Genomic DNA, 16,294 nt, shown 5'->3' on the forward strand with positions numbered 1-16,294 from the left:
GAAAAATGCAGATTGACTGTTCTGATGCTGGCTTAGGGCCTGGGGCTGAAGCTGGGGACCTTGAGCAAGGTCCTTTGGCTCCTGTGATCTGCTTGCCCTGTTGCCAATGAGAAATAGGAACCTGCTTCAAGGATCTTATGAGGACCAGGGGAGGGAGGGGTATGGAAAGTCTTTGAGGCAAATACTCTATGCAGAACAGGAGTTATAATTATAGTCTCCAGTAGACCTGAAGCTTCCTGAGAAGGATCTGAAATCCACAGACTATCAGGACTGGACGGCCTGCTGAGGTTAGTTACTCTAGCCACCCCTTGTCACTGATGGGGAAGCTGAGCGCCAGGTTGTAAAAGCCTGGGCCTGGGATCAGGGGCAGTGGGAGGAAGAGTTAAGGCAGAGAGCAGGAGTGAAAAAGAAACTAAGTGGTGAGGGTCAGGGAGAGGAAGATTAAGTCAGGAAGATTAAGTTACAGACCTGATCTTCCAGAGCCTGAAGAGAAAAACAGAGCAAAGGATAAGACCTGGATGACAGATGAGATCTAGATTTGACTCTGGGAACTGCTCCATGCCTCGGTTTCCTCATCTGTGCAGGGATGAGGTTCCAGCTCTGACAGATCAATGGACTCAGAACCACCAAGCTGGCCGCTGTGGCCAGGTGGCACCAAGACTGAAGGGCCAGGAGCGCTGAAGGGATGTGCCTTGCCTGGTAAAGAAAGAGGAGCTCTGGCTACTGCCCCTTAGTAGACCCAACTCTGGCCCAGGAACGGACCCTCAGCTGGGGAGGCTGCCTGGCCCTGTCAGCCCCAAGGCCCTTCAGAGACCCCCACCCTGCCATTCACCTTTCCCACTCTGATTTGCCGTGTTTGTCCACACTCCTCCCCAACCCCTACTCTGGCCTTCAGACAATCCTAGAATGGGACACTGCAGTGACAGAAGAGTCATTTGAGTAGTCCCCCCGCCATTTTAGTGCAGGGGATAAACTGAGGCTGTGAGCAGGCCAGGGTGGAGTGGGAACACCTAGAGGAAGTTGACAAGTCAGCAAGTTGGCAGCAGAGCTGACAAGCTGGGACCCGGGGCTGTCTCCTTTATGTCAGATGGCCATCGTGACACAGGCTGCCCCTGGGAAAGCCTCGGAACTTCTCGGATTGGGACAGAGTGCTGGGGGAGGGAGGAAATGTCTCCTCTTGCTTATTCCCTAGGCCAACTCAAGGGAAGACGCTTCTCGGGGCCTCCAAAGCCCTGTGGGTGATTCCATGTAACCCAAGAACCCAGGGCTCACTGGGCACACACCCTGGCTCCCCATCTCGCTCCCACCCTCGTTCCTTCCTGGAAAAGAACTGAGAGGCTCCTGCTGTCTTCTCCAGAAAAACCTTGGGAGGAGCTGTGACTTCAGGCATCGTGGTAGGCCCAGGCCTTGCACCCTATGTGGCGAGGAAGGAGACCTCAGTGGGAGTGACAGGGGCCAGGGGGAAGGCGGGCGAGGCATTGGCCCCGAGGACCCGGTACAACAGCTCCTCCTTCTCCTGCTGGAGCTGTCGCCGCAGCTGCACCTCCTTCTCCAGGGCCTCACGCGTGAGAAGCAGGTCTTCTGAGAGCTGCCTGTGGATGCACACAGAGCCCAGGGTTGCCTACTGGGAGCGGGTACCACAGAGACCGACCCATTCCCCCAGGGAGCCTTCCTCAGATGGACCAGCAGCCTGCTGCAGGGTCTCCACCGCCCCTCCTTGTTGGCCTGTATACAAGAGGCAATTCAATCTCTTGACCAAGGAGCGTGGGCCTCACAGACAGGCAGGCAGTTCTGAGCTGCTCCAAATCTCTGCTCCACCACTTAGCTATATAATCTTGAACAAGTTATTCATTCTTCTTAAATTTCAGGCTCCTCATTTGTAAAACGGGAAGAAGAAGAAGAATAGGACCCAGCTTTTAGAGTAATTATGAGGATTAGATGAGAAAATATGTACAGTATTCAATAAATTATGTCTGACACATGATACTAGCTCTTATTTACTAAGTCCTAAGAACTGATTCATTCCACTTAGGCCTGGTGCACGATCAATTTCCTGTTTCCTCTTCCCTATATCGGGCTTTCCCATGGAGTACACTCAGCCAGGACGGAGACCCACAGATACTCATCAAGGCACTGGGACTTTGGTTTCCGGGCAAAGCTGCCCCCTTGGGTTTCCTGACTCCCAGGGAAAGAGGAGCCACATGCCCTAAAGAGGCCCCGGGCCCACCTGTCAGTCCATTCCTCAGGTCCCTCTAAGACTCTCCCAACTGGAAATTTTGGCACAAAGGGTGGGGACGGGAGGAAAGGAGGCAGGAGGACAGCTACCTTGACAGGACCACCTGGTTGCGGCTTCGGACGTGGAGGTCCTCATTCTCCTGTTGCAGGGTCGTGATTTTTTCCTCCAATATCAGATTTTTCTCTTTCTGTAACACATCCGAATGAGCTCAGAAAGCTGCCAAACTCACGCTGCACGATGTGTGCTAACACCTCCCTCTTATCTGTGGCCACCGAAAGCGCTGATTCCTTCTAGACTATATGTTACATTTCACGGAGCAATAAGGTAACTTAGAAAAAAATAAAACTAAAAAGTTAACAAAGGGCTGCTGACTTTTTGCCACAGGAGAATGTTAAAAAAAATCACAGGCCCTACCATCTCCTATCACCATGAGTTCATGGAAGAAAGAATAGTTTTTGTTCCCCAAAAGTCAGAAGGATATGATCTATATAAATAAAATTAAGTTTGTCTGTTATGTGTTTCCACAAAAATGGGTGAACAAAATCTACAGGGAATGTTTGAGACGATCTGATTAAAATAAAGCCCTGTGGGTGATTCCACGTCATGTGACTCAAGCCCCCAGGGCTCACTGGGCATGCACCCTGGCTCATCTCACTCCCACCCTGTCTCCTTCCTGAGAAAAGAACTGATGGTGATATGAGATGGTAGTGCCTGGAAGATTTTTTTTTTTTTTTTTTTTTAACATTCTCCTGGCCGGGCGCGGTGGCTCAAGCCTGTAATCCCAGCACTTTGGGAGGCCGAGACGGGCGGATCACGAGGTCAGGAGATCGAGACCATCCTGGCGAACACGGTGAAACCCCGTCTCTACTAAAAAATACAAAAAACTAGCCGGGCGAGGCGGCGGGCGCCTGTAGTCCCAGCTACTTGGGAGGCTGAGGCAGGAGAATGGCGTAAACCCGGGAGGCGGAGCTTGCAGTGAGCTGAGATCTGGCCACTGCACTCCAGCCCGGGCGAAAGAGCCAGACTCCGTCTCAAAAAAAAAAAAAAAAAAAAAAAAAAAAAAAAAAAAATTCTCCTGTGGCAAAATTAAAAATCAGCAGCTTTTTGTTCATTGCTTAGTTTTATTTTTTTAATTATAAGTTGTATGGCACACAGGAGGCCAGGGACACTTCTTCCAGAGCAACATCATCTCTTCTTCCAGAGCAACATCATCTCCGCTTAGATTCAACCCTAGGGTTTCTGAGGCTTCTGTCCTCATGTGTTCTCAATGCTACCTGCCCTAGTGTCACCCAAGCTACAGCAACATCAGTAGCCTCGAAAGGCACAGGACTCAGATGATAAGGAGCCACTGCTTGACCCAGCCTGGCCACAGACCATGCTCAGTGGTCAGCACAGGTGGCAGGTCAAAGCTGGAGTGAACCAGGCTGGGACCTCCTTAAACCACCGCCCCTCTGCATGCTTTACAAAGGAAACACCCAGAAAGCGGGAGCCTGAGGCTGCATCCCCCAGCCGCTCCCAGCCACAGACCACGGTTTCCATGAGGATCAGCCGCTTGTCCAGCTCGTGAATACGCTCATTCTTCATCTCAATGACAAAGTGTAAGCTCTCCAGCTCCTGCTCCCAGAACTGGCTGGGGCTCCCATAATCCTAGACAGGGAGAGAGTGACCTCATTAGGCCAGTAAGCTACCTCCCTCCTCCCCATTCTGCCAGAAACTCAGCTGGACTTTCACAAGTCACCCACCTTCCTCTCTCAGCCTATGTTAAGTGCTTAATATGCTTCATCTCTGTGGATCCGAATAACACCTTTTGAGACATGTACTAGCACCAGAGATGAGGAGACTGTGGTTTGGATAGGTTGAGTCACTTGTGCTAAGTGGAAGGTTTGCTATGTGCACCTAGTTCTCTCTGAATCCAGAATGTGAGCACTTGACTATTCCAGATGCTGCTCTCCGGGCCTTAATTTTCCCATCAGTGAAATGGGAACTCTTTTATTTCCAGGCCCTTGTGTAGGTAAGAGTGTCAGGTCTGAGTCTTGTCCTTGAAGAGGGGCTGGTGTTTCCTGTTGCCCGGCCCTGACCTCCCTGGAGATTCAAGGAGGAAAAGCCCCCAGGGTGCTGCCACCTACCTGGATATGCTTCTTATAGTTTCGGCTCATAATGGACTCCTCCACCCTCTTCATTTTGGCCTGGAAAGCCTCCAGCTGTGAGGTCAGTCTGTCTATGGTCTCCTGGAGCAGGGAGTGGGATGGAGACAATCAAAGCCTGCCTCATAAAGGCTATAGGTGAACTTCACCACATCCCAGAGGGAGAACAGTTTTGGGTTCTTCTATCTGTCTTTGGTCTACCCTACAAGACAATGCAAGATCAACATACTTTGACCACTGCTTGAGATCTACCAGCCCTTACAGTGCAGAATTGCATGCTGGAAAGAGAAAGAAAGAAGAGAAAAGAAAAGAGGAAAGAAAAGAAGAAGGGACGGGAGGGGTGGGGGAGGGAAGGGGAGGGAAAGGGAGAGGGAAGGGGAGAAGGGGGGGAAGAGGAGAAGGAGAGGGAGGGAGAGAGGAGGGGAAGGGGGAGGGGGATGCAGAAAGGGAGGGGGAGGGAGAGGGAGAAGGAGAGGAGACGAAAGGAACACACCAACCCCACCTCTTGCTTTAATGCCTTTAATGGCTCCCCATACTGTAGGGGACAATGTCCTGGTATAAAAGATCATTGTTAGCCTGGCATTCAAAACCCATCCAAATGAGGCTCAATGAATTTTTCCAAGTTCACCCCTCACTGCTCCTTCTATACATCCTCTACTGCAGCCAAACATCACAATACTCCCCCAGCTTCAGGGTACATTCTTATCTCCAAACTGTTTCACTGCCAAGAACTTCCTCTACTTGAACCAACTGTGACCATTACCGTTAGGATAGAGCACAACTCCTTAAGATGGCTCGCCAGCTCCCACTCTGACCCTTGCTCACTTCCTTAGCCTTAGTCCCCTCTCCCACTGAAACTCATACCCCAGGCATCCTGGACATCTTTCAGTTCCTCAGGTATCCCACATTTTCCCTTTTTCCTCCATGTCTTTGAACACATTGCTTTTTTTCTGCCTGGGGCACCCTTCCTATCCTTCTTTACCAAAGAATTCCAACCCATCCTTCAGACTCCAGCTTAGATCTCACTCCCTCTAGAAAATCTTTCCTGCACAGCCACATTGAGTCAGATGCTTCCCTGCATCCTTCCACAGGTCTATGTGCATCCACCCATGAATCTATCATACTGTGGCACCTGGCCCATGCCTCTCCAAGATCTTCCTAATAGTCCCTGGAAAAATAGGCCCAACTCAATTTCAAACCCAGCCTTCTTGAGCTAATAGCCTGGTTACCACATGTAGGGGCCTGGATACACAGAAGACAATCACCTCAGCCCCTCACTCCTAGGCACACATAATCAGTTTTGGCTGCCTTGGGGCTCCATGCTGCTTTCCCACTGGTTCTCCCCAACCCTCACCCGAGACTGACATGGCCCAGCCCCTCTCACCTGCTGGGCAGCACTGGCCTCCTGGAAAGAGTGGGTAAGCGCTTCTTTCTCCTGTTCATATGAGGCCCGGAGGACTGTAGGGAAAGGAGAACTCCATAAGCTCAGACACCTCTCCCCAAAGCCTTCTGGCAGGCCCCTTGATGGTCAGAAAGGTCCAGATGATTACCTGGGGCCCATAGAGGCCAGGAGTCTGGGAATGGTCTTATTCATCTTTCTATCTCCTAGGCTTGCTTGGAGGCTGTGCCAGAAATGTACTAGGTATTTAATAAAACCTCATGGAAATTGAAATAAACTATAGCCTGGGAGGAAGCTTACCAGATTGCGGGTGCCATCCACACCTCACTAAGGCTAAGATCCAAAGATCTTGCAGCAAGCATGTTTATCTAAGACCACCTCAGGCCATGGAAAATGCAGAGGACAATGCTTTGTAAACTGGACTAGCCAAATCACAAAATCATTAAATCCTTAGTTGTCAAACTAAAGCACAAAACTGCGGTAGGTACATTAGATTTGTGGCTAGGAAATCCACTTGGTCCTGGCTCTGCCTTTCCAAAACTGAGAGACCTTGAGAAGATCACATCAGACATCTAAAAGTCCTGTTATCTCAACTGTGAAATGGGATCAATAAACTGGGTTGGACTGTCTCAAAGGGGTCATTTGAGGATAACATGAGAAGGACGTGCAAGGGCTTTACAGACAGGGCGGTGCTGTACACAGCTGAAATTATCGTCATTCCCCAAATCAATACAGTTGTATGTATCATCCCACCTCCTTCATAAAGTTCCTTTTGGAAAATTCCAACCTTGTCTCAACTGAAAAAAGACAATAGGCAAATGGCAATCAATGGGCAGAATGGGAAATAGAACAGAGGAGACAGGAAAGTTTAATACAGCCAAAGAGCCAGGTGTATGGCAGTGATGAAAAAAATAATGTTCAAGGTCGGGAGCGGTGGCTCATGCCTATTATCCCAGCACTTTGAGAGGCTGAGGTGGAAGGATTACTTGAGGTCAGGAGTTTGAGACCAGCCTGGCTGACATGGCGAACCTCTGTCTCTACTAAAAACACAAAAATTAGCCGGGCGTGGTGGCACAAGTCTGTAGTTCCAGCTACTCAGGAGGCTGAGGCAGGAGAATGGCTTAAACTTGGGAGGCAGAAGTTGCAGTAAGCTGAGATCATACCACTGCACTCCAGCCTGGGCAACAGAGACTCTGTCTCCAAAAAAAAAAAAAAAAAAAAAGAAAAAAAAGAAAAAAATAATGTTCAGTAATATAATGGTGGTAGAGTAGTAAAAAATTGATAAGAATAGTCATATAAAAATTATAGCCTTAACTTTTTAAAAGTATTGGCCTAATTTGTTAATTTGCCTATCAAGACAGGTTCTGGTTTTAGGTAAGATGAAGGAAGCACACTTCATCCAGTTTTTCCTACCGAATTAGCTACAAAACCTGGACAGAATGAATTCTGCAGTTATTTGCAGACTGAAAAGTAAATGGTAGCAGCAGACTGAGCAAGAAGACCAGAATTTGAAATACCACTGACCCGACAGATTTTTTTTTTTTTTTTTTTTGAGACGGAGTCTCGCTCTGTCGCCCAGGCTGGAGTGCAGTGGCCGGATCTCAGCTCACTGCAAGCTCCACCTCCTGGGTTTACGCCATTCTCCTGCCTCAGCCTCCCGAGTAGCTGGGACTACAGGCACCCGCCACCTCGCCCGGCTAAGTTTTCGTATTTTTTAGTAGAGACGGGGTTTCACCATGTCAGCCAGGATGGTCTCGATCTCCTGACCTCGTGATCCGCCCGTCTCGGCCTCCCAAAAGTGCTGGGATTACAGGCTTGAGCCACCGCGCCCGGCCTGACCCGACAGATTTAAACAAATCCAGAATCTCATGTATTTAAACATTTAAAATGTCTAGGATACAACCCCAAATTTCTCAGCATACAAGACAAAAAATTACTCAGCCTAAAAAGAAGCAGAAAAAAAACTCCCTTGAGAAAAGATATTCAACAGATGCCTACACTGAGATCCTATAGATGTAGGAATTAACAGAATTTTTATGGTAACCAGTAGAAAAGACTCTAAGAAGTATGGGTGTTCTGCCACTGATGGCAAGAAGGAAAAAGAGAAAAGGAAAGTAAGAGTGAACATACTTTTAGAAATTATAGAAAAATAGAAAGTCTTAGGAAATAAATAGAGTTATTAAGAAGAACCAAAAGGAAATTTTAGAACTGAAAAGTACAATAAGTGAAATAAAAACTTACTAGGTGGAATCAATGGCAGAATGGAGATGAGATAAGAAAGAGCCAGTGAAATTCAAAATAGATCAACAGAAATTATCCGATCTGGACAGTAGAGAGGAAAAAAAGATTAGGGGGAAGAAAAAAATGAACAGAGGTTCAGAGACCTGTAAGATAATGCCCAAATATCTAACATTTCTATCATCACAGTCAAAGAATCGGAGGAAAGAGGGTGCAGTCCAAAAAAATAAAAAATTGAAGAAAGAATGATTGAATATTCCACAAATTTTCCAAAACATAAACCTACAGATTAAAGATCACTGAACTCCAAAGTAAGCCCAAAGAAATCCGCACCCAGACACATCTTTTCCAAAAGCTCATGACACAGAAAAGGTGTGGAATGGAACCAGACAAAAATGGTACACTACATATAGGGAACAACAGCTTGAATAACTGTATGTTTCTCATCAGAAACCTTAGAGGCCAGAAGAAAAACATTTAAAAATTGCTGGAAAATGTTGATGTTCATAATGTTGGGTTGAGGTCTGCCATTTTAGGATGTGTTTTCTGTTTGTTCTTGCTGACCTTTATCCTCTGTTTTCCCTTTCCTGCTTTCTTCTGGAGTACAAAACCAAAACAATAAGCCCAGAATCCCATATGCAGTGAAAATATCCTTCAGGAAAGAAGATTAAATTGAGACATCCTCAGATGAAGGAAACTTAGAATTCATCACCAGCAAACTTGCTCTAAAAGAATTGCTACAGGAAATTCTTCAAATGAAACCAGAGGGAAACTTGAAACTTCAAGAATGTAAGAAGAGTAACAGAACTGGTAAAGAACTAAGTAAATACAACAGACTATTCTTCTTCTCTTGAGCTCTTTAAAATATGATTGATGATTAAATACAAAAATTATAACCTTGTCTGATGGGGCATTAGATGTATGTAGATGTAATACATAAGAAAAATGTAACAAAAACGGGAGAGAACAGAGGAACCTACATGATGGTAAGCTTTCTACATTCCATTAGATGTGATAAAATAGCAATTCTAGGCTGGGCGTGGTGGCTCACACCTGTAATCCCAGCACTCTGGGAGGCCGAGATGGGTGGATCATCCGAGGTCAGGAGTTCTAGACCACACTGGCCAACATGGTGAAACCTGGTCTCTACTAAAAATACAAAAATTAGCTGGGCCTGGTGGTAGGTGCCTGCAATCCTAGTTACTTGGGCGGCTGAGGCAGTAGAATCGCTTGAACCCAGGAGGCGGAGTTTGCAATGAGCCCAGCTCATGCCATTGCACTCCAGCCTGGGTGACTGAGCAAGACTGTGTCTCAAAAAAAAAAAAAAAAAAAAAAAAAAAAGCAACTCTAAGTAGATTGTTAAGTATATCGTAATTCTTAGAGTAACCACTAAAAAAAAAAATACAGAGATACAGTAAGACAATAAATAAGTTAAAATGGAATACTAAAAATGTTTAAATACTCTGAAAGAAAGCAGGAAAGGGAAAACAGGATAAAGATCAGTGAGAACAAACAGAAAACACATCCTAAAATGGCAGACCTCAACCCAATATTATGAACATCAGCATTATCAATAACAACAGTAAATTAAATGGCTTAAACACACCAAATAAAAGAGGATGTCAGAATGGGTTTTTAAAAACCCACCTAATGGTATCATTCATACCCCAAACCTCAGCATCATGTACTATACCCATGTAACAAACCTGCATGTGTGCCCTGAATCTAAAATTAAAGTCAAAATTAAAAAAAAACAAACAAACACCCACCAACTATGTGCTATTTACAAGAAACTCAGTTTAAATATATGCTATTGGTAGGTCATAAGTAAAAGGGTGGAAAAAGAAACACTAATCAAAAGAAAGTCATAGTAGCTATATTATTTTCAGATAAAGAACTGAAAGGAGAAATAGACAAATATGCATTATAATTAGAGACTTCAACACTCCTCAGCATTCCACATAAAACAGTGAGAAAATCAGCAAGAATACAGAACTCAATACTACCATCAACCAAACTTTATCTAATTGATTTATTTTTAAAATACTCAACCCAACAATAGCAGAAAACACATTCCTTTCAAGTATACATGAAACAAGATAGACCATACCCTGAGTCATAAAACAAACCTTAACAAACTATAAAAGCAGCAAAATACAAACTATGTTCTCTGACTGTAATGCAATCAAACTGGAAATCAAATAATAGAAAGAGAACCAGAAAATCTCCCAACACTTAGGAATACACTTCTACATATTCAATGCCAGAGAGGAAGTCTCAAGGAAAATAAGACTGAAAATATTTTGAACTCAACGAAATGAAAATAAAAACATCAATTTGTGGGATTCAGGTAAAGCAGAGCTTAGGCAAAAATTTATAGTTTTAACTGTTTATATTAGAAAAGGAGAAAGGTCTCAAATCAATATTCTAAGCTGAAGAAATCAGGAAAAAGGATCAGGCCCAGTGACTCACACCTGTAATCCCATCACTTTGAGAGGCTGAGTCAGGAGGACTGCTAAAGCCGGGAATTTGAGACCAGCCTGGTTAACATAGAGAGACCTGCCTCTATTAAAAATTTAAAAATTAGCTGGCTAGGTGTGGTGGGGTATCTATAGTCTCAACCACTCAGGAGGCTGAGGCGGGAAGATTGCTTGAGTCCAGGAGCCATTGAGGCTGCACTGAGCAATGATCATGACACTGTACTCCAGCCTGGGAGACACAGCAAAACCCTGTCTCAGGAAAAAAAAAAAAAAAAAAAAAAGAATGAAAAGAAAGAAAAAAAAGAAGAGCTAACCAAACATAAAGCAAGCACACAGAAGGAAGGAAATAAAAATAACAGAAACCAGTGAGGTGGAAAATGATAAAATAAGGGGGGTGGGGCAGGGAAATCAATGAAACCAAAATCTCATTCTTTGAAATAATTAATAAAATGGATAACCTCAAGCAAGACTGACAAAGAAAAAAGAGAACACACACATGACCAATATCAGGAATGAAATATCACTACAGACACAGCAGATATATGAAATGATATTAAGGAAATATGCTGAACAATCCTATGCACCTAGATTCAACAACTTAGATGAATGTACCAATTCTTCCAAAAAAAAAATGACCAAAACTCACCCAAGGTGAAGTACCTAACCTGAAATTCCTATAACTATTAAAAAGAAATTGAATTTGTAGTTAAACACTTTGAAAGAAATGCCCAAGCACAGATTATTTCATTGAAAAATTCTATTAAACATTTAAAAATGATAGAACACCCATTCTATATAATCTCTCCCAGAAAGAGAAGATGAGAGGACATTACTACATGGCGCAAGCTTTATCGTGATACTAAAACCAGATAGTGTAAGAAAACTACAGGCCAACATTCCTCATGAACATAGACACAAACATCCTCAGTAAAACATTAGCAAATCAAATTCATCAATACATAAAAAGAGTAATATAACACAACCAAGTGGAGCTTATGCCAGGAATGCAAGGCTAGTTCAATGCAGGCAGCCTTCCGTATTTGCAGGTTTCTCATCCTCAGATTCAACCAAGCGTGGATAAAAAAAATTTGAAAAAATAAAAATAAAAAATGCCAAATAACAATAAAAGATAATACAAATAAAAATACAGTATAACAACTATTCACCTTACTTTTACATTGTATTAGGTATTATAAAGAATCTAGAGATGATTTAAAATGTATGGAAGGATGTACACAGGTTATATGCAAATAATACACCATTTTATATAAGGGGCTGGAGTACTTGCAGATTTTGGTATCCAAAGTGGGTCCTAGAATCAATTCCCCATGGATACCTAGGGATAACTATATTTGAAAACTCAAACCAATGTGATCCACTATATTAACCATCTAAAGAAAAACCAGGCCAGGTGTGGTGGCTCACACCTGCAATCCCAGCACTTTGGGAGGATAAGTCCAGTGGTTCATTTGAGCTCAGGAGTTAGAGACCAGGCTGGGCAACATGGCAAAAATCCATTTCTACAAAAAAAAAAAAAAAAAAAATTAGCTAGGCATGGTGATGTGCACTATAGTCCCAACTACTTGGGAGGCTGTGGTGGGAGGATCACCTGAGCCCTGGAGGTCAAGGCTGCAGTGAACCAAGATAGCACCACTGCACTCTAGCCTGGGCATCAGAAAGAAAAGAAAAGAAAAAAAAAAAAAGAAGACAGCAGAGGAGAGGGAAAGAAAGAGGAAGAAAGAAGAAAGAGAGAAAGAAAGAAAGAAAGAAAGACCACATGATTATATGGATCTTAGATCTAAATATAAAACCATAAGTCTTTGGAAGAAAACACTGAAGAAAATCTTTGTTACCTGGGGTTTAGCAAAGAGTTCATAGACATGACATAAGAAGTATAATCAAAGAAAAAAATAAATTGGACTTTATCAAAATTAAAAGCTTGGCTTTGTGAAAGACATTATTAAGAGAATGAAAAAATAACCCCACTGGTTAGGAGAAAGTATTTGCAAATACAAAGAACTCTTGTCCAAACTATATAAAGATCTCTCAAAACTACAGTAAGGACAAGCAAGTTAATTTAAATGGGAAAGACACCTGGACACACATTTGATCAAAGAGGATATGTAGACAGCAAATAAGCACATGAGTCGTTACTGAAATGTAAATTAAACCTATCATGAAGATTACCGCACACTTATTAGAACAGCTAAAATAAAAAACCAGTGACAACAAGTATTGGCATGGAGTAGGAACAGTATAACTCATATATCACAGATGGTAATACAAAATAGTGGTCACTCTGGAAGACAGTTTAGCTGTTTCTCATAAAGCTAAACATACATTTATCATATGACCTATCCCACTCCTGTGTATTCACCCAAGATAAATGAAAACCTATGTCCACACAAAGCCTGCACAAGAATGTTACAACAGCTGTATTCATAATTGCCTCAAATGTCCTGGAACAGTGAATGAGTAAACAATGGAATATAACTCCACAATGAAAAAGTATGAATTACTGAGATATGCAACAATTGGAATGAATGTCAAAGGCATCGTGACGAGTGAAGGGCGCCAATATAAAAAAATCATATCGTATTATTTCATTTATGTAATAGCCTAGAAAAGACAAAGCTACAGAGATGGAGAACAGATCAATAATTGCCAGGGTTTAGGGTGGGAGGAGGATGTGAATGCAAGGGTAGTTTGAGATAGCTTTTTGGGGGTGATAAAACTGTTTTGTATCCTGATTGTGGCGATGGTTACAAGAATCTATACATGTGGCTGGGCGCAATGGCTCACGCCTGTAATCCCAGCACTTTGGGAGGCCGAGGCGGGTGGATCACGAGGTCAGGAGTTGAAGACCAGCCTGGCCAAGATGGTGAAACACTGTCTCTACTAAAAATACAAAAATTAGCCGGGCATAGTGGCACGTGCCTGTAATCCCAGCTACTTGGGAGGCTCAGGCAAAGAATTGCTTGAACCCAAGAGGCGGAGGTTGCAGCGAGCCGAGATTGCGCTACTGCACTCCAGCCTGGGCCACAGAGCGAGCCTCTGTCTCAAAAAAAAAAAAAAAAAAAGAATCGATACATGCATTAGAATTTACGAAAATGCACACCCCCTCAAAAACAGTCAATTTTACTATGTGATAATTTTAAAAAGACAACAAAGGGTCCTCGAATGTGGAAAACCACCACTAGTCTCTTATCTGTGTACCTCTCCCCATACGTATAAAATCTCATATATTTCCACCATGCTATGCTTTCATTCATTCATTATAGACTTATGTAGCACTTAATATGTGCCAAGCAATTTAAAAATAACTATAGAAGAATTATGACTGATGGGAAGAATTCAAGACAGGCAATCTCTTCTCCCCTGGGTTTTACAGTAGGAAATTCTTCTTATAATGCTAAAAATAATATCAAAGCAATGCTTGGAGAATAAAGTTGTTTTCCCATAAAGTCTTGTGAGGTACGGAAGGTAGATTTTAGAGAGAGAGAAACTGCATTGAGATTCAAGGAGGTTGAGTGATAGCCCCAGTTCAACAGGGTATGGTATTATTAAAACACAATTCTTTGGCTGGGCGAGGTGGCTCACCCTGTAATCCCAGCACTTTAGGAGGCCGAGGCAGGCGGATTATGAGGTCAGGAGTTCGGGACCAGCCTGGCCAACATGGTGAAACCCTGTCTCAACTAAAAATACAAAAATTAGCCAGGCGTGGTTGTGGGCGCCTGTAATCCCAGCTACTCGGGAGGCTGAGGCAGAAGAATCACTTGAATCCGGGAGGCGGAGATGGCTGTGAACCGAGATCACACCACTGCACTCCAGCCTGGGCGACAGAGCGAGACTCCATCTCAAAACAAAAACAAAAACAACAACAAAAGCAAACACACACACACACCCACACACACACCCACACACACCCACAGAACCACAATTCTTCAATTTCCAGGCAAGGACTTGAATTCCATTTCGCAATGTTTGCAATAATGTGCGCTAATGTTGCAATATGTTTCAAGATTCTTAAAATCATTCAGACCTCTGTTCTAGTTATTCCATTTGGGTAAATCAAAGGACACAATGTGAAATATGGGCAACATTATGCAAAAGCTGTTTTGAGATCTAGAGGTCTAGACACAAGAAATAAGGAAAGCCATGTACTTTATGGTCTTGCCTTTATAAAAATTTTAGTAGCATAATTACTTGGAAACATTTGATACAATGTTAAATGAAAAGAATATGATATAAACTTCGATGTATAAAATAATCACAACCATGTTTTTTTTTTGTTTGTTTTGTTTTGTTTTGTTTTTTAGATGGAGTCTTGCTCTGTCCCCCAGGCTGGAGTACAGTGGTGAGATCTTGGCTCACTGCAACCTCTGCCTCCCAGGTTCAAGCAATTCTGCCTCAGCCTCCTCAGTATCCCGAGTAGCTGGGATTACAGGTGCACACCACCACACCAGGCTAATTTTTTTTTTTTATTTTTAGTAGAGACAGGGTTTCATCATGTTGGCCAGGCTGATCTCGAACTCATGACCTTGTGATCCGCCCGCCTCGGCCTCCCAAAGTGCTGACACTACAGGCATGAGCCACCGCACGAAGCCACAGCCATGTTTTAAGTAGATAAATTATTCTGAGGAAAGGTCATGCGAATACTGATGATGAAAGGAAAAATCAGTAGAGCATTTTCAAGGTCAATTTCTATAACATCAGTAACATACATGACCTTCTCCAAAGAAGATACACAAGTCACCAAGAAGCACATGAAAAGATGTTCAACAGAATTAAGCATTAGGGAAACGCAAATCACAACCACATTGCCATACCACTTTACTTGCACTAGGATAGCAACAAGTGTTGCAGAAAATAACAAGTGTTGACAAGGATGTGCCACCATTGGAACTCTTGTGGGTTGCTGATGGGAACACAAGTGGTACAGCTCTTGTGGAAAACAGTTTGGCAGTTGCTCAAAAAGTTAAGCATAGAATGATCGTATGACCCAGCAATTCTCCTGGGTGTACACCCAGGGGGAACTGAAAACAGCTGTTCAAGCAGGTGCTTGTACCAGTGGCACTATTCACAGTGGCTAAATGGTGGAGACAGCCTAGGTGTCCATCAACTAATGATGAATGGGTAGTGTGGTGTGTCTGTGCAACAGCAAATTACCCAGCCATAAAAAGAAACAAAGTATAGATGCATGCTGCAACACAGATAAGTCTTGGAAACATTCCAAGGTGAAAGAAATCACATGTGGGTGATCATACGGTTTATACAATCCCATTTATATGAGTGTCCAGAATGGACAAGGCCATAGAGAAAGACAGTGAATTGGTGGTTGCCAGGGGCTAGTGGTAAGGTAAGTGACAGCTTAGGCCAGACATTGCGGCTCATGCCTGTAATCCCAGCACTTTGGGAGGCTGAAGCGGTGGATCATTTAAGCCCAGGAGTTTGAGACCAGCCTGGGAAACATGGCAAACCCCATCTCTACAAAAAAATATAAAAATTAGCCAGGCATAGTGGCATGCACCTGTAGCTACTCAGAAGGCTGAGGTGGGAGGATTGCTTGAGCCCAAGAGGCGGAGGTTGAAGTGAGTCGGATTGCGCCACTGTACTCCAGCCTGGACAACAGAGTGAGACCCTGTCTCAAAAAAAAAAAAAAAAAAAAAAAAAAGTGACTGCTTGGTGGGTGGGAGTTTCCTTTTGGAGTGATGGCACTGTGAATGTACTAAATGTCACTAATGGTAAATCTTATGCCTACTTTACCAAAATAAAAATATATATACACACATAAACT

The 16,294-nt window shown here is 43.5% G+C and overlaps 1 protein-coding gene across 1 annotated transcript in view; it reads right to left on the bottom strand.

Moving 5' to 3' along the window:
* Positions 1-930: 930 nt before the first annotated feature.
* CCDC69 (coiled-coil domain containing 69) overlaps positions 931-16,294 on the bottom strand; it is a 41,597-nt gene continuing 26,233 nt past the window's right edge. The window contains exons 5-9 of the mRNA XM_025389110.1: positions 5,765-5,838; positions 4,363-4,464; positions 3,764-3,883; positions 2,326-2,423; positions 931-1,592 (exon numbers count right to left, since the gene is read on the bottom strand). Of these exons, the coding sequence (XP_025244895.1) occupies positions 1,415-1,592; positions 2,326-2,423; positions 3,764-3,883; positions 4,363-4,464; positions 5,765-5,838 (572 nt within the window). The 3' untranslated portion in view covers positions 931-1,414. The remainder of the gene's footprint in view (positions 1,593-2,325; positions 2,424-3,763; positions 3,884-4,362; positions 4,465-5,764; positions 5,839-16,294) is intronic.

The sequence above is a fragment of the Theropithecus gelada genome, chromosome 6 (assembly GCF_003255815.1).
Source record: "Theropithecus gelada isolate Dixy chromosome 6, Tgel_1.0, whole genome shotgun sequence".
Taxonomy (NCBI): domain Eukaryota; kingdom Metazoa; phylum Chordata; class Mammalia; order Primates; family Cercopithecidae; genus Theropithecus; species Theropithecus gelada.